This window comes from Callospermophilus lateralis, chromosome 5 (assembly GCF_048772815.1).
Source record: "Callospermophilus lateralis isolate mCalLat2 chromosome 5, mCalLat2.hap1, whole genome shotgun sequence".
Taxonomy (NCBI): Eukaryota; Metazoa; Chordata; class Mammalia; order Rodentia; family Sciuridae; genus Callospermophilus; species Callospermophilus lateralis.
In genome coordinates this window covers 89,002,581-89,024,887 of record NC_135309.1, presented here as the reverse complement: position 1 = coordinate 89,024,887, position 22,307 = coordinate 89,002,581, and the positions used below count along the sequence as shown (strand labels likewise).

General features: G+C 36.7%; 1 protein-coding gene across 8 annotated transcripts in view; it reads left to right on the top strand.

Annotated features, from left to right (window-relative positions):
• Cast (calpastatin) overlaps nt 1-22,307 on the top strand; it is a 113,116-nt gene that overhangs the window by 69,556 nt on the left and 21,253 nt on the right. For 5 of the 8 annotated variants that reach the window (XM_076856991.2, XM_076856987.2, XM_076856986.2 and 2 more), the window contains 16 exons: nt 356-421; nt 1,084-1,131; nt 2,480-2,536; nt 2,933-3,046; nt 4,076-4,159; nt 7,485-7,553; nt 8,788-8,886; nt 10,581-10,661; nt 11,251-11,289; nt 11,755-11,844; nt 11,978-12,067; nt 13,151-13,252; nt 17,146-17,229; nt 18,196-18,243; nt 19,335-19,430; nt 21,058-21,153. In XM_076856991.2, coding sequence (XP_076713106.2) covers nt 356-421; nt 1,084-1,131; nt 2,480-2,536; nt 2,933-3,046; nt 4,076-4,159; nt 7,485-7,553; nt 8,788-8,886; nt 10,581-10,661; nt 11,251-11,289; nt 11,755-11,844; nt 11,978-12,067; nt 13,151-13,252; nt 17,146-17,229; nt 18,196-18,243; nt 19,335-19,430; nt 21,058-21,153 — 1,263 coding nt within the window. The remainder of the gene's footprint in view (nt 1-355; nt 422-1,083; nt 1,132-2,479; nt 2,537-2,932; nt 3,047-4,075; nt 4,160-7,484; nt 7,554-8,787; nt 8,887-10,580; nt 10,662-11,250; nt 11,290-11,754; nt 11,845-11,977; nt 12,068-13,150; nt 13,253-17,145; nt 17,230-18,195; nt 18,244-19,334; nt 19,431-21,057; nt 21,154-22,307) is intronic. The other 3 variants (XM_076856990.2, XM_076856989.2, XM_076856993.2) reach the window with 1 other exon arrangement.

The following is a 22,307-nucleotide window of genomic DNA, read 5'->3' as shown; positions in this document are numbered from 1 at the left end:
TAACTAAACCATATATATATGACTAAACAGTTTATAGCCAAATATTGAAAACATAACTAGAAGAAATATTGCTCAAGCAGCCTTTACATAGAGAAGGGAAGGGAAAGGAATGAGAAATTAATTTTATTAATGGAAATCTTCACTGAAAAAATGTAAACCCAAACTGAAATATATGCCAGGGACCTTAAAAGTTCATGTGCCTACATCTTCCTGAAATTTAAACATATGTATTGGGTAGATGACTGGATAAGTAGAGCAGATCTCAAAGTAAACATTTGAGCACATTTTATGGATATACTTGTTTGACTGTCAGATAAAATAAAATCATACTTGGGGCTGTGCTCTTATATATTAGGCAATTCCAATCAGCCAACAGATGGAAGGACCACATCCTCCTAACAAGAAAAGACACAAAAAACAGGTGATGTGGTTCATTGTTTTAGGGCATCTCTGTTTACTAATGCTCACTTAAGCTGCTCAGCACACCCTAATAACTGCAGTTCATGATCTTCCCTAATGCTCTGACTCCATCTTGGACTTGTCATAGGCTTCACTCTTCATCAGCCACAGTCAGTCTGGCACTAAAAAATGTATTTCCTTGCTTTCTGTGCCCTTGATTCTGTCACCATCCCATTGTTTTCACACTTTTAGCTAAAACCCAGTGGTAAGTATTTCACTAATAAGACGTTCATGTTAATGACTTTGAAATATTGCACCCTTAAGTATGAAGGATGAGGGCTTTATTGTATGTTGCTTCTCTATTCATACTACAATGTTAATGGTAATGAGTTTTTACTCTTCTTTGATACACATAACATAAAAATAAGATGTAAATTGCCATATAAATAGTAAGAGCAAAATATTAATTAATGCACTCAAATATTTATCTATCTAAAGAGTTATAATTCCAAGCAAAGTGTCATAAAATTAACTCATAAAGTTTGTATTTATAAGAACATCAAAATCGTCTTTTGAGCTTACTTAGTTGAATAAAATATATAATCTTTATAAACTATATTCATTTTTATTTTCTTCCTTCTTCCTTTACTTTCTTCCTCTTTTTCTTTTTAAATCTGAATTTAGGCTGTGAAAACAGACCCTGCAGAACCTGAGAAGTCACCATCAACTAAGGTAAAAGAGTTAAGTCGGTTAATAAGTTATTCAGATTCATTTTAATAATAATAACCAATTTCCTACATTGGTGCCATGGTAAAGGGCTTTGTCTGCTAAGTTTGGACTACCCTTTGAATATGATTGGATAGAGTATGTGTAAAATATTTAAAACATTAAATCTTTATATTGCTAAAAAGAATGTATTTTATAAGTAAAAGTAATGTGTTTCAGAAGACATGTTCACCGCTGTATTTTTAAGTGTAATAATTATATTATGCATATATATACATTATATATATATATATATATATATATATATATATATATATATGAACAAAGGAGAAAGGACAGAAGGAGTGAGTATGCAATTATAGCTCAAATCATCAAGAATAATGAGTTTGCTGAACTCAGCCCCAGATAGTGTAAGGATGAGGGTCTTTGCTAAGAAGCCAGCTAGGCCTGTCTTGAGCCTCGCCTGGCTGGTGGAGCCGGCTCTCAGTTATTCAGGAGCCTTTCCCTGGAGTGGATTCTCTTGACTCATGCTCTCCAGACTGAAAGCCATTGTGCCTCCACATGGAGGTGGATCCTTGGGTGTCTGCCCCAACACACAAGTTTCTCCTCAATAAAGTGCTGTGCTTTGTTTTTTTGTTTTTGTTTTTTTTTTTTTTTTTTTTTTTTTTTTAGATGTTTAAGCAAACACTGAGCTAAGTCTATAGGATTTTCTATGGGAAAGCTGAGATGCTTTGGGCTGAAGTATTGATCTTGTGGAAGGCCTCTTGGTGGTCCCTGAGGATGGTGGTCAAATAGTGAGCTCCAGAGAGAAGAATGCAGTGGCTGGGTGGAAATTTTCTTCTAGTCCACATTTAGGTGTTTATAATTATCTATAAAATCGCCAGAGAATTGGGTATCTGGTGATATGATCTTGCTGCTTATAACAAAGAAAAAGCTACAGCATTCTTCATCTCCTATGAAAGATTTCTAAAAACTTAATTTATAGAGTGGGATCCCCTGGTCAACAGATTTAGTGGTCATGCTGATCATTTAATGTTTCCATAGTTAGATTTGCAGTTAGCAATTTATCTGCATGGATTATGAAAAATAGCTAGTAGTGTAGAGAAAGGTGTATTTGATCACATCATTCTAGATGAAATACTCAATTTTTAATTTTTCTGGTAATTGCCATTATTGGCAGGATTACTGTTGACCAGACAGCACACGTTCTCTGATCTCAAATAACTGGTCTGAGTGAGCTTTTCTTGAGAGAGACAAATGATTTAAGTGGGAAATTGTAAATTTGAATTTGTTTGGAATTATTAAAACAATGGACTCCAATACAACTGACTTTTTAATCTTTTGGATTCAATAGACGTCTGTGGTTCATGAGAAAAAACCCCAAGAAGGAAAGCCAAAGGAGCATACAGAGGTAAATGATTATCATTAGGACATGATATTATAAGATTATATTTTCCATGTAGTGTACTTAAAATCTCTTATCTTTTGAGACACACTTGTCAATTACTGAAATGTTTTATCAGCTAAAATGGTGCCATCATGTGGCTATAGGAGTGTTCACAATTTACTCAAGTGATTTCTTGCTTATGGGGAGGTAGAATTTGTGCCATTTCAAATTTTATACCTAAAATGAAGTTTTTTGTCACATTTACATTACTCTAATTCAAATTCATATGATTCAAAGCCACAGACAGCACAACTGTTATGAGCAGTTTTATTCTGTGAAGAAGAGTATCAGTATTATGTTTAAAACTACCATCAAGTTAAAAATGTTTTTGCATGTGTGTGAACATGTGTGTGCTTTCAGCCAAAAAGTCTACCCAAGCATGCAGCAGATAAAGGAAGCAAGCATGCTCACAGTGAAAAAGCAGTTTCCAAATCAAATGAGCAGCTGACATCAGAAAAATCAACAGAACCAAAGGTAAATAAAGCAGGTTGATAGATACAAAAACACTCACATCACCAGATAATATTCACACTGAGGTGTATAGTTGAATCTCTGGGGCTGAATATAGTTTGTATTGTAATGACTTGATGCTATTATTTTATTGGTTTTGCAAATGGCCTTGTAGAAACTTGGGTTCCCAAACAGTAAACTTTGAATTGTAGCTTTCTCCTGGACCCACTGAAACCTGGGCTAGGAGAATACAGGTGCCCTGTATTATCTGCTGCTTTTTTGTTTGTTGTCTGTTTGTTTGAGACGTCTTACTATGTTGCCCAAGCAAGCCGTGAACTCCTGGGTTCAAATGATCCTCCTGCCTCAGCTTCCCAGGTAGCTGGGCCTTCAAGCATGTTCTATCATACCCAGCCTTATATGCTTCTTTATATGGAAGTCTTGAAGTGTTTTCAGTCTTGTTGTATAAGAGATGAACTTATAGAGCTAAAAATCAGGAATTTACTCCATAATTTTATATTTAATGGAGAATAAATATCTAGGAGAAAAAAATTGTTCTTCATTATCAGTCCTTGGAAGATAATAACTAGGCCTATTTTTCAATTTATTTCACATCAGACTTTACAAATTTGTGACTTTCCAGTTAAATGCAGCCACATGTGTAATTGTTTTTAGTTAGTTGCCAGTCATTGAAGTCAGGATATTTTACCTAAAATCTCAATTTCTAACTTCTCTTGAAGAACCGGAGTATCTAGCAACAGGGGACTCACATAGCAAAAGTCAACTAGAGCCATTTTACCTGGTGCATATACATGGGGGCACACATACCCGGTGTAATGGCATCTGCTTGTTTGTGTGACTTGCATAGAATCTGGAGGCCTTGAGGCCAGCTCTTTGTGGTTCCAAGTACTGCACCAGGTGCAGTAAAGCTAGTAAACAGTCTTTTCTCATGATTTCCAATAGGAAAAATTGACAGGTAATAGTGACATTTGAAATTCATGATCCTGGTAATAGTCAAAGATACTTAGTCCTGTCAATCTTTTTCCTCATTCTCAGACCAAATCACAAGACACTGTTTCTGCTGGTGGAGAGAGTGCTATTGCTGGTGTAGCTGCAACAACTATCAAACCAGATGACAAGGTGAGCACACATAAGCAAACATAAAAGGAAGGCCTCTGTGCTTATCGGGTTTCTTTTATAAGAAACATATGTTCAGATAACTTATCACTTTTTCCAACTTAATGTTGTTTATGTTAAGTTTTATGGAGAAGAACGTGCATTTAGGGATATAAAGCAAACAAGGTGCTAAAATGATTTTAAAATTCGTATAGTCAATAAATATATTGAGCACCTATACATAAGGACCTGTATCAATGCCAAGGAAATTAAAATGTGAGTTGACTCAGATCCTGCCTTCCAAATTTATGGATATGAAATAAAAAGCAAATAAAATTTCCATGAGAATTTGAATACCCATTACTCTCAGCTTTCACTGTTGACACCAGTTACCTTGATACTGGTAATCACAGTCATGACATCAACGTGAATTGACAAGGGATGTTTCCAAAGAGGACATGGCAGGCTCCCCGAGGAGAAAGCTAATGTGTTGTGCTGGCTGGTTCCTGGCAATCCTTTCTCAGGGCCTTTGAACCACTTCAGAATCTAGTCCAGGAATACGAGATGAGTAGTAGTTTACCTTTTCTACTCAGAACAGAACAATCAGTTTAGAGGACCTGTAGTCAGTTTGAAGCTACAAGTAAGCAACTGAAGCAACAATGAGAAGATGGAAAAGAAAATAGAAAAGCAGTAGTATGTATTTATTTATATTCCTGCTTTACTGGTGGGCTAGATAGAAGGGAAGTCAAGGGAAAGGATAGCGCATCTCTCTGGATGTTATTCTTTCTCAGATTTGGGGAGAAAGGTCACATTATTTTTATCCAAACTCATTCAGATCTTTGAAGGAGTTAAGGCAAAAATTACAAAAATTTGTAAATGACAATATCCCATCTTGATTATTCTTTCCTTGCAATAGGTCTCTTGTTTACACCCTTGAGACCCCCACCCTGACCTCAGGAATACATATTACTGTCTTAAACCAATGAGAAGTACTTAAATGAAACAGGTTGAAAAGTGATTTAAGGCAGAAAATTAAGATATTTTAGAATACATTTTAAAATGCAGTAAAAATTTGAAGTTTTATCCTAGATATAAATTAGCTGGTATTACAGGGAACACTAAACAATAAAACCAGGTGAAGCTTGTGTGGAATTGTGTTGCACACTGGTTTGTGCTAGAATTTGCAACCCAGTCATTTCACTTTTCTTTGCCCCTGATTCTTCCCTCACTAAATAAGTTTGATAAAGTCTGCCTTCTTATTTTAGTACATACCATACTTGAAGCACCATGGTTGACTCTGTAGAACATGCCCATTGAGGTTTGGGGAGAAGATAGTATATCTGGTCTTCAGTTCAGGGAAAATTAAGAAATACCCTTACAGAGAGCTATTTGATGATGAAAGCAAGGCTTTGTTTGACTCAGGCATCCACAAGCACTTTGTGAGGGTAAATCCCACTTGAGTTAGGCATGGAAAACATCTAGGACTGCAGTCTTGCAAACCCTTCCACGTGTGTTGGAAGTTTAAGATGTATTCTGTGAACGCATTCTAGTGTGATGAAGCAGGAGGTGAGTGGTGGGCCTGTAAAACCATAAAGACAGGTTAGGGCTGCCATGGAGAATGCCAAGGGGAGTTTATAGGTAGAAATAGGAAGGTAGAAGGTTGGTAAAGGGGTGCTTTAATAGTCCTGGTAATTCATGGGTCAGCCTAAGTTAGAGCTGCTATAGAATAAGAGACTGGGGAGTTAGGCAAGAGGCATTGCAGAGATAAAATCTCAGGTTTTAGGAAACAGTGGGCCAAAGTGGACAAAGGCAAAGTAGGATCTAGGATATCCTAGGATAGATTAAACTAAGTTAGATGCCCTAAGGTAAGGCAGAAGAGGTGTCCAGGACACAAAATTGAAGGAGATGCTCATTGTCAGGTTAGTCCAAGAGCAGGGGTCAGCACCTGAGTGTACCCCTTTGTATAGTAAGCAGGAACCTTGCAATTCTGTCCCTGGGCTCCTGGTTACCTTTGACAGGTATACAGAAATCAGAAGAGTTGGGTGGAGAAAGAGAGAGAAAGGGAAAGGAGGAGGAGGAAATTAGGGGAGAGAATATGAGTGCATATGTGCATGAGGTGGTAGTTGAATCACAGAAGTAGTTTCGATTTGGAAGGTGTTTCAATTGTCTAGACTATGACAACCACTCTGGTGATGGTCCCCATAGTATTTTAAGCATCCTAATCACAGAAATCATTTATCTCTTAATTATATAACAAATACTTACACAGTGATTTGCAAGGGCCCAACACTGGTTTTCATACTTTACATATGTTATCTAATCCCCATAACCCCTGAGATAGTACTGTCATTATCCCCACTTCACACAAGAGAATACCAAAAGACAGAAGGAGTAGTGACTTCCCAAGTCTCAAGCAACCATGCAAATCATGATTGGTAGGCAAAGTCAAGTACCTGGAGCCCATGCTCCTCACCTGTGCTCTGCCACTGGAATTCAGATACCTTCAAATGAGACACCGTCACCTATTGTCTTAAACCCAACAACTTCACCCATTTAGTTGCTTCTAAGCCCAGAAAATGTTTGAAGCCTGGTGCTAGAGAATGGTTTGAGGTAAGATGGCCAGCACAGCACAGAACAGGAACATGTACAATGTGTGCAGTTGGGGGAAGCAGAAGTGATGCCAAAGGTGACAGAGAACAAAGGACATAAACACTGAGTAGAATAAGGATGGTGCTGGGTTATGGCAACTGTGATTGATGAGAGTCACAAGGATGTTCCCCAGAATCAAACTTGAGAGATTGCGTCTAGATAAAGTCACCGAGGCTGCAGATTGGAAAATTACTGAAAGTCTTAGACAGAGGAACTACAGAAATGGTGAGAGTGAGAGAAACTCATTGTGGAGAAGTTTGAGTGATGAGATATTAGCAAGGGATATAGCAAGGGATATAGAGGTCTTCATATGAGGTCAGAGCTGTGGTGAAGACCTTGAGAGTCACAGCTAGACGTGCGTGGCAGCCTACAGAAAGAATCCAGTGGTGTTGCAAAAACTGGCAGTTGGCCTTTGAGAAGTATCCGGGAGAAAGAGACAGACAGTCCTGGATTCAAACCTTGATTCTGTCTCTTACTTCGTAACCTGAGAAGAGCGACTAAACAAGGTTAATATTACTTAAAGAGTTCTGAAGAAGTATATAACACATACAAAATAACATGTGACAGGTGCAGAGCAGATGTTGAGTATATGATCGATGCTATTAATGTTGCAATGAATTCATCTTAAAGTATAGAAGAGTATTGAGTTTTATAAAGATATGTGAAAAGAAGTTTTAATGTCTTTCTAAATTCCCACCAGAAAAAAGAAAAGAAATTATTAACAGCAGCTGTAGCAGTTGAATCCAAACCAGAAAAGCTATCTGAAAAGGTATGGTGGTTGTGTGCACTTCTAGATTACATGTCCAGCCTCTGCTCTGTATTTATCTCAATCTGATTTCTTGTGGGCAAACAACATGAGAGGAGCAACTTAAAGAACCATTTTAATGAATTATTTTAAGCAAATATGACTAGGCTGTCTGTGTGACTTTCACAGCTAATTTTGTAACATTTTTTATTATAACACTCTGCTTTGCAAATGCTAGTTTCATTTGGTGGAGTTTATGTTCTAATTTTCCTCCTCTAAATATATCTTATTTAACCAGATGTATCACTAAAGAATATAAGGTATTTCTTTGTTCTGAAGTCCGCCCCCCCAAAAAAAAAATTAGCCCAAAACTAACAGCTTTAAGTTTTATTACACATATCAATGATCAAGTGGGTCCTAAAATTTTTGTGTGAATATCATAGTTTCAGGGGGGAAAAAAAGCAAGCATTTTAAGCAATCCTTTTTAATCTAAGTTAAGAGTCTTTCCCCAGACTTTTCTTTTCCCCTTCAGATTTGGGTTATTGTTCACAATGAGTCATTTCAACCTCAAAAATAAGATGAAAGCTCCCTCTCATTTGTTATATTGATTTAAACCCATGTAGACAGAATACAGAACTGTCAGTTCTTATAACTTTTAACATATATTTCAGGTGATTTCTGTTTTGTAAATAATTGGGGGTAAGCAAGTGAACAAAACACACATACATACACACACACATGAATGAATGAATGAAAGAATACAGGAAAATCTATTTTTGAGCGAGATTCTATTTGAAAGGAGTGTTATCTAGAGATTTTGCAGGGGTTCTTTGTATAAAACTCTGCAAAAAAAATGAAAAGCAATAAATATCAAATACCATGTTGTTATAGCAGCATAGTCATAATTCTTTGTATTTGTTTTGTTGTTTTTCTTTTTCATTTATAACTGTCAGTTCACTGGGTTGGCAGCTTTAATAAACTCGTACATTTATTCATGTAGTCACTGCACTTTGAAATCGTTAAAATTGTGATTCTTATCTGAATATGGCTTTTTATCTTTCCAATACAGAATCTGTATTTGGGGATGAAAATAAATAATAAGCTCACATTTAAAACTATTTTAGCATTTGAAGAACTTTTAGTGTTTGATATTTTCTTAGAATGAGTAAGCATTTTTGTAGTTAAAAAATCTTTAAAACTGAAATACGTTTAACAGATAACATTTAAATATCTATTTTTTTTTTTTTTTCATTTCTAGTCAGGCATGGATGCTGCTTTGGATGACTTAATAGACACTTTAGGAGAACCAGAAGAAACTAATGATGATAATACAACATATACTGGACCAGAAGTTTTGGTATGTGAACTGATATCTGTAGAAATTCATATTCAATGGGTAGGAGAACAAATAAGCCAGCAAATGCAAGAAAACACCTAGTATTCTGTTGCTTGGTAGAAGCAGGTTGATGGTGCTATCAATAATTGCAACCAAAAATTAGTGTTGGGGATGGAATGGTTTGTCCTGTGATAGACACACAAATATGTTGCTTCAGCAAATATTTGTACTAAGACTGACACTGAAACACAGACCATTGGGTCTGAAAGTCTCATTTTCTATCCTCAAGATTTAAGTTCAGTGGACTGGAACTCATTTTCATGCCCAGTTATTTCCAATCCTACATCTTGAACTTACTTTGATTTCTAGATGTTTACTGTCTTCAGTTCATCCCAATTCCTAATTCTTAAAAAAGCAATAACATTATGTATTTCTTGGTATTAAAAAAGATATGGCACAGACTAGATAAAAGTATTTTCAACAGATATAATGAAGAATTAGTTTCTAGAGTTTATAAAAGAATACAAAAGAGTGAGAAAAAGACAAGCCAACAGAAACTTGGGATAAATGTGACTGGACAATGAACAAGTAAAATAAGTCTCCCTAAAAATTCAGGAAAATTACATTAAAACACATAAAAACAACATTTGCATTATCAGATTGGCAAATACATTAAAGTCTGACAACTTGCCCATATCTGATGAGTATGAAGATATATCTCTCCTTAAATCAGAGTCTACCTCCAGAGTGATTCTTAAGGGGTGGAGCCTTGCCCATGAATACAAAAAGTACAAAGAGTGACAAGAACTGGTGAAACTTTTGGAAAGAATTTTGTTCAACATAGGACAGGATAATGCTCTATAGTGGTAAAAAAGGATTATGCTTGTATCATCATGGATACATTATGAATTTATAATTTTAAATAAAAGTAATGCAGAATGGCATACAGAATATACCACCATTTATATAACATTGGAAAATATTCATAGTAATCCTATATATTATTTATGAATATGTACATATGTAATAATTTTTAAAAATATGTTCAACATTAAATGTATGGAGATGATAAAGTTCAAAGTTGTGGATATCTCTGGGTAACAAGGGTATTGGATTGCAGAGATCCAAACAAGAGATATCCACTGTATTTGTAATTTTGTTTCTTAGACATTAGATAAGAAATAGATATTGAATATGAACAATAATACATTTTGTTTAATATAAAGTTCAACTTTAGCATGGTATTTTGAATATTTTCTAGTATTACATGTGACTTAAGCCAATCAAATACTTTTGTAAACTTAGAACTCCTAATTTGTGAAGTATTAGATTCTTTTGTTTAATTAAATTAATTAATTAATTAATTTCTTATACTGGAGATTGAATCAAGGGGCGCTTTACCACTGATTTACATCCCCAGCCCTTTTTAATTTTTTTAAAATTTTGAGACAGTATCTCATTAAGTTGCTTAGGGCCCCACTAAATTGGTGAAGCTTACTTTGAATTTGTGATCCTCCTGGCTCAGCCTCCTGAGCTGCTGAGATCACAGCTGTGTGCTACCATGCCTGGCTTAAGTATTAAATTCTTAACGATTTATATTGCATCTCATAGTTCCATAAATGAATAATGCAATAGTACTATGGTTTTAGAACGTGCACATAACATTCTCAGCTTATTAATTGCACAATATCTCTATCTTTGTTGTTTTATTTCAGGATCAAATGACTTCTAGGTATATTGAGGAACTGGGTAAAAGAGAAATCACAATTCCTCCAAAATACAGGGAACTTTTGGCTGTAAGTTTATTAATCATTTACCTTTATTTCATTGTTTCCTTTTAGAAATAAAATTTCATGTTGATATCTTCAGAGGTTTTAGAAATCAGAAAATATAATGAGGCATTTGAATTGTCATTATTAAGAGGCTCACTTTATGTATTAGTTTGCTGGAGTTGCCACAGAAAGTACCACAGACTGGGTGGCTTAAACAACACAAAGTTTTTGTCTCACCATTCTAGTGTTGGAAGTCCAGAATCAAGGTTCCTCCTGAAGGCTGTGAATGGCTTGTGGATGGCCATCTTATTTAGGAGTCTCTTCTATCATCTTCCCTCCATGCAAATCTTGAGTTCCAAATTTCCCCTTTTCATAAGGACACTAGTCATACTGGATTAGGGCCTACCTTAATGACCTCACCCTTACTTGATTGCTTCTATAAAGACCCTGTCTCCAAATAAGGTCTAATTCTGTGGAACTAGATATTAGGACTTTAATGAATGGCTTTGGGGAGGCACAATTTAGTTTATCACAAACTGAGAATACATCTTGACAGTCATGAGGATTAATTTTGCCTTCTCAACCTCATCAAATTAATTCACATCTGTTTCAGAAAAAAGAAGGGATCACAGGGCCTCCTCCAGACTCTTTGGTAAGTTTACATAAATGTCTTCTAAGATGTAAATCAATATTATTTATGCCTTTGGTTGGGGGAATAGGACTATCAATTCTATAACTGGAATCATGACTGATCTAAATCAGATAATGGTATATGTTTAGAGTAAGAGGGTGAGTGTAGAGTGGTGTCCATGGTCCATTTCATGGGTAGTTTCTTTGAAGGGAAAAGAGAATGGAGCCAAGAAGATATTAGGATAAAATAAACATTACGTATCAATAAAATGACTGTGTCCCACCATGAAATTGCTTTAGAGAAGAGGAAGAGAATAATAATACTTACTGAGCACTTCAAATATGGGCTTTGATAAAAGTTATTTCATTGGTGTATCTCAGAAAGTAGCAAAGGAGTGCAGAAAATTCTTCCTTCACTCGGGCGTGTAATCCCCTCCTCCCTGCAGTGGCTCCCAGTGTTGTTGCTGACTCTGTCTTGTTTCTTTAGAAACCTATGGGGCCTGATGATGCCATAGATGCCTTGTCTTCTGACTTTACCTGTTCTCCTACAGCTGATGAAAAGAAAACTGAGAAAGAGGTATTGCTTTTAGTTCTCTTAAGGAGAACGTGATAGAAACTCCCTTGAATTCAGAAGAACAACTTTTTAGTTCTGGTTATTATAATTTAATTTCCCTTAACTATAATCTGACCTTTTGTATTTTATTTTTCAGAAATCTGCAGGAGATATTTTAAAAGCTCAGTCAGTGGGGGTAATCAGAAGTGCTGTTCCACCTAAGGAAAAGAAAAGAAAGTTGGAGGAGGTATCAGTAATCATTCCTTGGGAAAGAACCTTGGCCCACTGACAGTGGTTGCTTCCCTGAGTCTGATCTTGCATTACCCATGATCAGGAATATGTTCCCTCGCCTGGGCCTATGTGGCATAGTGAAGCCAGTGATGGAAAGATTGATCATCTACAGGCAAGCCTGTAGCTCTATAGGTCCTTATCAATGATTTTAGCACAGTCATGATCTAAGACCATTTGACCACAACACCTTAGAAGGGAGAAACCAGAAAAATTAGGTTCTTGGAACATAAGATCTTAAGTACAGTTTCCTAGAAGAGTTCAAGCCTTGTTGGATCATTAGAGGGATGTCACTGGTAGCTGTTCCTGACCCCCTTTCTTCACTACAGTCACCATGTCTTAATCTAACAAAATCTGAATCCTGCAGCCCTGAGCTGAATGAGAAAACCGGTCACATGTGTAAGCAGCCCAGATAATGCTGAGGACAGTTTCTAGCAGAGCTGTTTCTGCTTCTCTCCTCCGAGAGTGGACAGTTTATTTTTATCTAACTGACTGGGGGAACAGTGGTGAATGCCACACCCTGAAAGTGGGAGTTCCTGCTAGGATGAGCCATTGTGCCTTCTGAGAAGAAGGCAGCAGGGGCCTTTTCAAGTTTCTCTGCTTCCCACACTGCTCTTTTGTTGAAGGATAGGGCTGTAAGAAGCCATTTTAGAAAAAGAAAAAACAGAGTAGTGAAAGTTTACTACTTGCATTTTTTATTTTGATAAGAGTATTTTATGGTATTATAGTTATTACTGCAGTCACACTTCTAACTTGTAAAGTAAGGGGCAAAGTGTACCCGAGAGAGCGCTCTTACTATAAGAACGTGTCTTAGCCCCAGTTTTCATTCACTGGTAAGTTCTTTTTCCTTTCTTTCTTTGCTTAGGTTTCAAATAAAATTGTCTCTAAAAGACTTCCCCAATCCATAATGCATCTTATACATTTAAGATGTGTATTTCACAAAGAAGTAAATGGATTGTTTTCATTCTGGGGAAGTTCTCTCTCTCTCTCTCTCTCTCTCTCTCTCTCTCTCTTCAAACACAGAATTTTTTATTTCCAACAGGATGCCATGAGCGATCAAGCATTTGAGGCTCTGTCAGCTTCACTGGGCACCCGGAAGCCAGAACCCGAACTCGACCTTAGCACCATTAAGGAAATTAATGAGGTACTGACCTTGCAGCTGATATACAAAGCATATTAGTCTGCAGGTTCTAAAACTGAATGCCTCTCATGTGTTTAGAATTTTTGGAGGGGGGTGTATTTTACAAGGGATTAAAAATGAACTACTTTCCATTCTGCCTTACTTTCAAATATGGTTAATTTAGATATTTATTGTTGAAAGTTAGCAATGTTTCTCTGTCTTTTAAATAGTATAGAATTTAATATTTTAAATGAACACTAATCTCTTTTGCCGAAACTTACATGGCACCTGACTAAACAAGATAGCAGGAGGCAGTGGCCTGGTGAGGAAAGAGGTTTGTTTGCTTTGATGGAAATTGTTCAGTTGTATTTTCAGAGGAATGCTGGGCATTTCTCTCTATGAGGAGAATAAACACTATGAAAGGATAGGAAGATCCTTTTTATATAACCATGGAGAAACCAATTGAAAGTTATCTCAAGTTAGAATAAAATAAAGAACATTACTCAGCCTCAAAGAAGAATGAAATTATGGCATTTGCAGGTAAATGGATGGATCTGGAGAATACCATGCTAAGCAAAATAAGCTAATCCCCAAAAAACAAAGGCCAAGTGTTTTCTCTGCTATGCTGATGCTAATTCACACTAAGGGGCGGGTGGGGGGGGGGGACCTGCAGAAAAATAGAGGTATTTTGACTTGGGCAGAGGGGAATGAAGGGAATGGAAGCAGGTACGGGGTAGGAAGGATTATAGAATGTACTGAACATTATTACTCTATGTACAACCAGAAGAATGAGAAGTAGTACTCTGAAAGGAAGGAAGAGAATCTGTATATTTAAAAAGACTTAAAAGACTTAAAGACATAATTTTTTTAATTGATAAGACTAAGCTTAACTTAGTTTTATTAATCAAGTATATACAAGAAATGCAGAAAGATGATTAGCATAAACATCAGAGTGTCAGAGAAGGAAGGGTTTCTGACTAGGATGGGCAAATGGTGGGGTTTCTAATGTGGTTGACAGTTTCACCATTTTACAAGGTGGTGTCACAAAGTTATCACCTTAAAACAATGCATTATAGACTTGTGCAGGGTTTAAAAAATTTTTTTGTCACTCTGTTTTGCAATAAAACAGTTCAAAAAGAAAAATAAAAATAAAAACAAAGCAACAATTATTAATTGGAGCTTCTGCACATTTAGAGCACTATGCCAATTCCTGTGCATCTTACCAGCCTCCAAGACCTTAACAAGCCTCCTGAGCCAAAGCAAGCTTGTATTTGGTATAGAAAAGTTTTGATATCAAATTGCAGTTGTTGGCCTGTAATCCCAGCAGCTCAGGAGGCTAAGGTAGGAGGATCACAAGTTCCAAGCCAACCTCAGCAATTTAACAAGACCCTTAGCAACTTAGCAATATAAGAAAGGACTGGGGATGTAGCTCAGTGGTTAAGCACCCCTGGGTTCAGTCCCTGGTACCAAAAAAATAAATAAATAAAAACTAAAAAGAAATAAATAACAATTTTTGTAGAAAATTTCTTTAAGGGGAAAAGAGAGTTCCCTGTGTTTGACAAGGCAGTGTCCTGTGGGAGATAGAGACACAACCTGGGCTCCTCCTCCTCAGGAGTTCCACCCTGTCTACTTAGAAGGGGAGCTGGGGAGTGTGTCGTCACAATGCCTGGCCTCTGGTGTCACTTCCTGTTCTGAGTCACCAAGGGAGTGGAATCCCCCTGACTCTCAGGAACTCTCCTGGGTCGGGGACAGCGTGGTTCAAGATGGGCCAATTTCTATCTTCGACTTTCTTGGAGGGCTCACCAGCCACAGTGTGGCAGGATAAATGTTATGAAAGTGAACATAAGGGAGCAGGAGAAGTAGTCCCTGTCCTCCAGGACCAAGTAATGTATCTGAAATACAGGAAACTGATTACTACACTACAGAAGATTCACGTTGTTGGATTAGTCAGACACAAACCTGTTGTCACAAGGAAAGGGTGGTCTTGCAGAATGCTGGGGGAGTTGGGAGGCTGGGTGGAGTCATGGTTCCACCACCTGTAGGCTCTGGCCAGAAGTGAATGCACTTTCACCTCAGGCTTTTTACAGATCATTAGAGTGATTTAATAAGACAAGAAATGTGGGAGGGAAGGCATAAACATAATATAAATCCTAGCACCAAAAGAGTCTTGCAGTGACTAAGACTAGATATAAAAAATGTTATTCATAAGGCAGAGTGGGTAACTAGTAAAGGGATACAAATGAATGTATTCAGTTTCCTCTAGAAAATCTTGGAGCAGCAGTAAGCTAAAATTCCAGTGAGAACAACTCTTCTTTTCTACTCTTATGACATACTAGTTTTCCTTTTCACTCATATCCAAAACATAAATATTTCCTAAGAAGATCTTTCAATCCTCTAGATACTTGAGCTGAGTTTGTAGTACTTAATACAGATACTTTGCAGTACTCTGATGTTATGCTGAGGCTCCTGAAGGTGGCTACTGTCCTGCAGGAGTCCACTGCCACTCCAGCACGTTCTGCACTAGACAGCTCTCTGTGGAAAGTACATAATACCTCAGGCAGGGGCTAGGCCTCCCTGGTACTCTTATAACACAGATCAGACGTGTGTTTGTTCTACATCAGTACCTAGTTACAAATCTCCCCCATTTTTACATGTGGTTATCTAGTCCATTGTATTTCAGTTCAGTAGACTTTTTTGTTTTGTTTTTTCCAGTGCCTATTTGGTACAAACCATAATATACTCATTCAAGAATATGAAGATCAAAGATGAAAAGAAAGTATCTAGCTGTGTGTATAACTCTCACTGTCCACAGCCTAGAGCAGTCTTGCTACACAGGGGCCCCTTGATCAAGTTCATGCAGGCTGTTATGGCCAGAGACCTCACTAATCCCTGAATTTGAGGGTACCGCTATGTAATAGAATTTTCTCCATATGCTACAGCAAAATAAAACTGGAACTGTTAAAAGAAATAGCAATAATTTTTTTAAAACTTTCATAATTTAAAAATGTTATCTAAAGAATAATAAAATTATAAAAACTTTAAAGCTTAGAATAGAGCCTGGCTCATTAAAAGTGCTTGAAAATTAATCAAAGACTAATCAATTAATGGAAAACTACACTCATAGGCTGAGATGTAGAAGGGGGCACTGGAGTGAGTTGGAATTTGCTCAGTGAATTTCCCTCTTGATTTGTGAACTAAATCCATGCCTTGAGACAGATATCAAAATTATGACTTGTTGTGGAATGTTAGACTTCTTACCAGAAGATTAAGCTGCAAATGTTATGTCCTAGAAGTCGGTCTCCTGTAGAGCTATACTTTTATTTCTAGTACAGTTAGTTCTTTATAGGTTAGTAATGGCATGATGTCTTAATGTTATTGAAGGAAGTTATTTTTAAAAAGTTAAAACCAATTGTTCATGAATTGGCAGAGATTTGGGATTGGATGTTTTTCTCAATTCTGAACTAAGTTTAGGGGTTTAGGATGAGAATTGGTTTGTGCCCTCTCCCTTCCTTGGACAACTGCCTCATCGAGTAAGACAGATGAAGTTTATTAAAATAATTGCAGCTAACTTTGGTGCTGCACTTACTGTCCAAGGATCTTTTCTTTACTGTTATGTGGTGAGCCTTACAAGTCAGGGAGCTATGTAAAGATTATAGCAGCACATTTTACAGTTGAAGAAGGCAGACCAGAGAGAAGCTAGGTGGCTTCCTCAAGTCACAGAACCTAAGAGCAGAGCAACGTGCTCCAGGATTCGTGGCTGTGTAGTGTTCACTGTCACCCTACTGCCTTGCTATTTCTGCTCACCAGAGCTCATGCTTTTTCTGATTTGGTGCTTTGGTAAATATACAAAGCAATGTCATCTCATTTTACACGCATCATCTAGCTGCTTCTTCTTTTTGTCTCTCTTTGGTCATCAGGCAAAAGCTAAAGAAGAAAAACAAGAGAAGTGTGGTGAGGATGACGAAACAGTCCCAACTGGATACAGATTAAAGCCAGTCACGGTAAAATTTTAGCTGCAGTGTTAAAAATTAAAGCAGCCGTATACTTCTCCTGCCTTTGCATCATGTTCCTGTGTGTCCCTACCCTTGACACCAAGGAAACTTATGTTCAAGTTCATAAGTTTTGAGATCTCTGGATCCTTTCTCTTCAACTCTTTGCAGTTAAAAACCTTTTAAGGTTGGGTTTTCCTTCCTGGTTTCTTAAGTAGGAACCGTTGGTCAGTAAAGTCCCACCAATTCAGTTATTTCAGCTACTAACAATGCTTGACACAGATCGGTAATAATTTTTTCTTTAACTGCTATGTGAATAAAAGCACCATAGATCTGCAAGTAGTAGACTTAAACATACAACTATTTAGCAGTATCCTTAGCATTAAGATAGTTGTGTTGTTTTGGTCTGGGGTGAGGATGGTAGACTAACTCCTGTAATTACATTTGCAATTAATCTCTGGAAAACTTACATATAAACACATGGTGGAAGATTATTGTGATTGTTATATGTCTTTTTATGTGAAGATTTTCTTATTTTAAGAAATGTCACAAATTGTATAACCTCATATTTAAGAATCTAAATGCTATTTATCACAGGAATGGTATCTACCTCTTTACCCTGGGTTGGATATTTTTTAAAAATTTCCATTTACGTGGATGTACTTTTCTTGCCAACGTCCTTTTAAAATGATTATTACTCTTCTATTTCCCAACAGATAGAAATGTTTTTCAGGAACTTTTCATAGTAAATGCACATCATATTTGGTAACATTTGGCATAATGATCTTTATATAGCTCAAGTCCTTTTGATATACTATATAAAAAGTTAATAATCTAAAGCAAAACTTCACTCAAATATAAGAAAAAATAAGCTTACCCTCATATTCTGCATTTCTCAAAAACAAACTTAAACTTAATGGGACATTAAAGCAAAATTTTCAATTTCATTTCCAGTGATTTTTTCATTTTTATTTATAGGATAAAGATGGAAAACTATTATTGCCAGAGCTTGAAGAAAAACTCAAGGTTAGAAAATAAGTCTTTTTTATACTTAAAAAACAACAGACATTTAAGAATAAAATAAGATAATTTTAACAAATATATTTTACTGTGGAGTCTTATTGCCAACCTAGTATAGAGGGGGAACTGCAGATGATAACACTTGGCTGATACCTCTGGCTCCTTTTCATGTATTTTAATGATTATTTTCTGCATGAATTATTAGTAGATGATAAGTTTCTAAGATTTTCATTGAATATTAGGAGCTCTGATGCCTTAGATGAGATTAAGTTGCACTTACTTTAGAATTTGATCTAGACCCATCAAATTCCCCTATTCTATATTGACTTAAGTTGGTAGCATTGTCCTGATAATTCTAATTAGCAACATTTATAAACCACTTACTTTGTGTTCAAAACTGTAACAAATGCATTCTTGTGAGCTTTTTGAGTCCTCACTGCATGAAGAAGTATCATCATTTTCATTTGACAGTGAGGAAATGGACAGAGAGAGAGAGAGTTACAAGCTAGAACACAGCAAGGCTAACACTGCAAGCTCAGGCTGTCTCTGGTGGGACCCAGCGTCTGAATGACATGCCCTGCCATCACAGGCCACTGCTGTTAGTTGACATCTCTACAAGGTCTAAACTAGTAATACCACAGCCCCTGAAACAACCAGGTTAACACAACTTTGCTTCCAGAAAGCCACAAAGACATGGCAAAGGAGTATGTGATGTGTTTCTCCGACTCAGGCAGAAAAGAAGTGACTCGGAAATAAGAACACAATAATCACATTTGAAAAATCTATCTAGGTCTTCATTGGGGAGAATGGGAAATTCTATTTGAGCAAAATTTTTCTGAAATTGATACATCAGGAAAACTTTTGATTAAGTAAGCCATTAACAGTAGTTTTGAGCTATTTAGGGTTTCTTATTTTGTTGTGACTTTTCCTTACTTGATCAATGAAACAAATGCCCCCTATAAGTTAGTTTTTGGTTTTAGGTCCTAAAATGTACTCATCTACTATGTGTTAGCCAGCAGAAAAATATTGCTCTATGAAAACATTTTTTACAAAGTAGAAACAGTTGCTTCATAATATATAATGTTCCTATGTTACAGCCCCTCAGTGAATCAGAACTCATTGCTGAACTTTCAGAAGATTTCGGCCGGTCTAAAGCTAAAGAAAAACAATCAAAGCCAACTGAGAAAACAGAAGTATGTTTCTGAAAATATAAATCTCTACTTTTGAAGGGTTTTATGTTTTGTTAATTTTAAAGTATGTGAAATCAGAATGATTTGACCATGATGGAGTGGATAAGCTCATTATACCATCTTTTTTTACGTGCAGTTTTCGTCTTATCTTTTCCTAGATATGTTTTCTTTAACCAAACAAACCCTGAAATTCTTGCAATTTAAGACCTGCAATTATTCCTTCAGGGTGCTCTCAAATACATACTTTGATCCATTGATCAGGGGTTCTATTATGTTTCTGTAACTTACCTAATGTTGTTATCATCTCTCCCCTCGGATCTCAAATGGCTTTTTTTTTTTCCCATTTTCCTTCCTGTCTGTCCTACATGTGCACCAAAATTATTCTTTCTAAAGCATATTTGTAGTCAAATCATATCCCTGCTCCCACCAGGGGGCTTCCTATTCCCTACAAAAGAAAAGTTCCTACTGATGTGTTGTTGCCCAAGCTTCCTTTCCCAGTTTCCCCAGTCATTCAACAGTAAGTACATCTGTCTCCATGGTTTTCTTCATTTGGTTCTTTCCATTGGGAATAGTCTTTCCTCCTAATTCTAGATCAGCTGAAGTCTATTATGTGTTAGCCAGCAGAAAAATATTGCTCATTCTTCTAAGTCTCTGCTAAAACATGGCCTTTATCTCTTGCCTTCCCCTTGCTTAACTATACCATCCTTCCAACCTGTGTGAAGGGTGCAGCATGGCAGGGGATCCTGCGACTCCTTTTTTATCCCTAAAGCATTGATAACAAACAGGTTTTTAGCTGTATTGGTCCTTCTCCAACCCTAACATTGAACATGCAGTTTAAAACAGGAATTTTCTTAAAAGAAGAGATCATGAGGTAGATTATCTGCCGAGTACTTTGCATAGAGGATAGGCTCCCATAAATGCCTGGATTTGAAATTTGACTCCTGTAATAAGATATGATTCGGTTCTCAAACTTTAGCAAACATCACCTGGAGGTTTATTAAAACATGACTTATTAGCCTTTCCCTCCCAAAATTTCTGATTAGTACATTGGAGGCCCAAGAATCTGCATTTCTAACAAGTTGCTTGATAGTACTGAGGCTGTTAGTCCAGGGACTATTCTGAGATCACTATTACTCCCTGTACATGTAACTGTTTACAGTTTATAATGTGCCCTTAGATTTATATAAATATACCATTTTATGTAAGATTCTCTTGTATTACATAATATGCATATTTTATTCTTATATATTGTGTTGTGACAAATAATAGCAATAATCACTCAAATTTGTTGAGTTACTGTGTTTCTAGGAACTGTGGGTTACACTTCACCTGTTATCTCATTTAAGCCTCTTTATCAACTCTTGAGATGTAGGTACTGTCATTGTTCTCATTTTGCAGATGTGGAAACTGAGTCTCAGAGAGGTTTAACAACCTACCTGAGGTAAGAGGTAAAGTGAAGTTGAGATAATGATTACTAAAGAATTTTAATGTGCCTAGATTACATACTTTTGAAAAATCTTTAGTCATTTAAGAGACTCGTACTCATAACATATGATACTGCAGTGTCCTGTTGCTCCATCATTGAACAGTTATTTCTAAAGTTAGTTAAAGAACCTGTTTGTTTCCCCAGAAAGATAAGGTTGCTGTCCCCACCACTGTGGCAGAGACTGTGTCTCGAACCTCTATGTGCAGTATACAGTCGGCACCACCCAAGCCAGCTTCCGTGGTAAGTGATTCTCTGGGACTAATTTTCTTCCTATCAGTCTCTGCTGTGCATTATCATCAAATCATCATATTCTGAGAAAATAAACAAAATATGATTTAGTTATGCTATTGAAAATTCAAGCTAGATTTAAATTTTTAATTAAATTGTTGCAAGCTGTGTTTTTTCTTTCACCTTCTGAAATTATTTCTATTTCTTTGGCTAATATTTTCGTCCTGCTTACTCACTGTCCTGTGTCTTTCAAGCCTATTTGGAATTTGACAGATAGCCAATGTCACTTTTCTTACTGACTCCTGATGGAATAACTTCCAACAAAATTATTATGATTTCATTCCACTGTCTCAACCAGAAGAGGAGAGATTGACTCAATTCCTTTTCATTTCCTTCTTCATTTCTTGCCTCCTCCTCATGCTCTAATTTTTTGTATGAAGTATGATATTTAACTAATTGAGTCTTTGTTTACTTTTGATTTCAATGGATTTTGTTTCCATTAGGTAATGATAGAATGTGATTCAGAGAATAGCGTCTTTATTAGAGACTAAGTCAATCTATACTGTGAAGAGCTAACATGGGTCACCAACAATGCCGTTGTTCTAGATGCTTGGCAATATCTTCTCATTGAATTTTCACAAGCACACTGTAAACTCTGTTCTGATCCTCTTTCCATAATAGAGGAGAGAAATGGGGCTTTGAGTTGACCTTGAGAAACCCATCTAACATTTTAGAGCCTCGACTGAGATGAGAGCTATGGCTCTTGCTTTCAGCTATGGTACAGTTTGTTCATATTTATATGGAAAAGGGCAGAGAGAACATGAGTGAAAGAGCCCCTCTTCACAGGAGTTAGGAAAGACTTTTGGGTGAAGGGCAGGGTCACACTGGAAAATGGAAGTAGCACCATTTTCAGGGAGACCAGTCAACCAGGATAGACCAACAGAGACATTTGAAGCCCCTGGTCTGCCTGGGATGTGCACATCCAGTTGTTTGAGAAAAGTGGGGTGAGGGGTCTTGAAGCAAGTGAAACACAAGTATCTTGAATGCTGTGTGCTGGCCACTTCCTGTCAAGGAAGTGCTTGGTGTCAACTACAAATCCCCCAGTCCAGGGTCTCCCTCCTGCCTTTATAAATGGGACTTGATTCCCATTTATAAAGTCAGGAAGG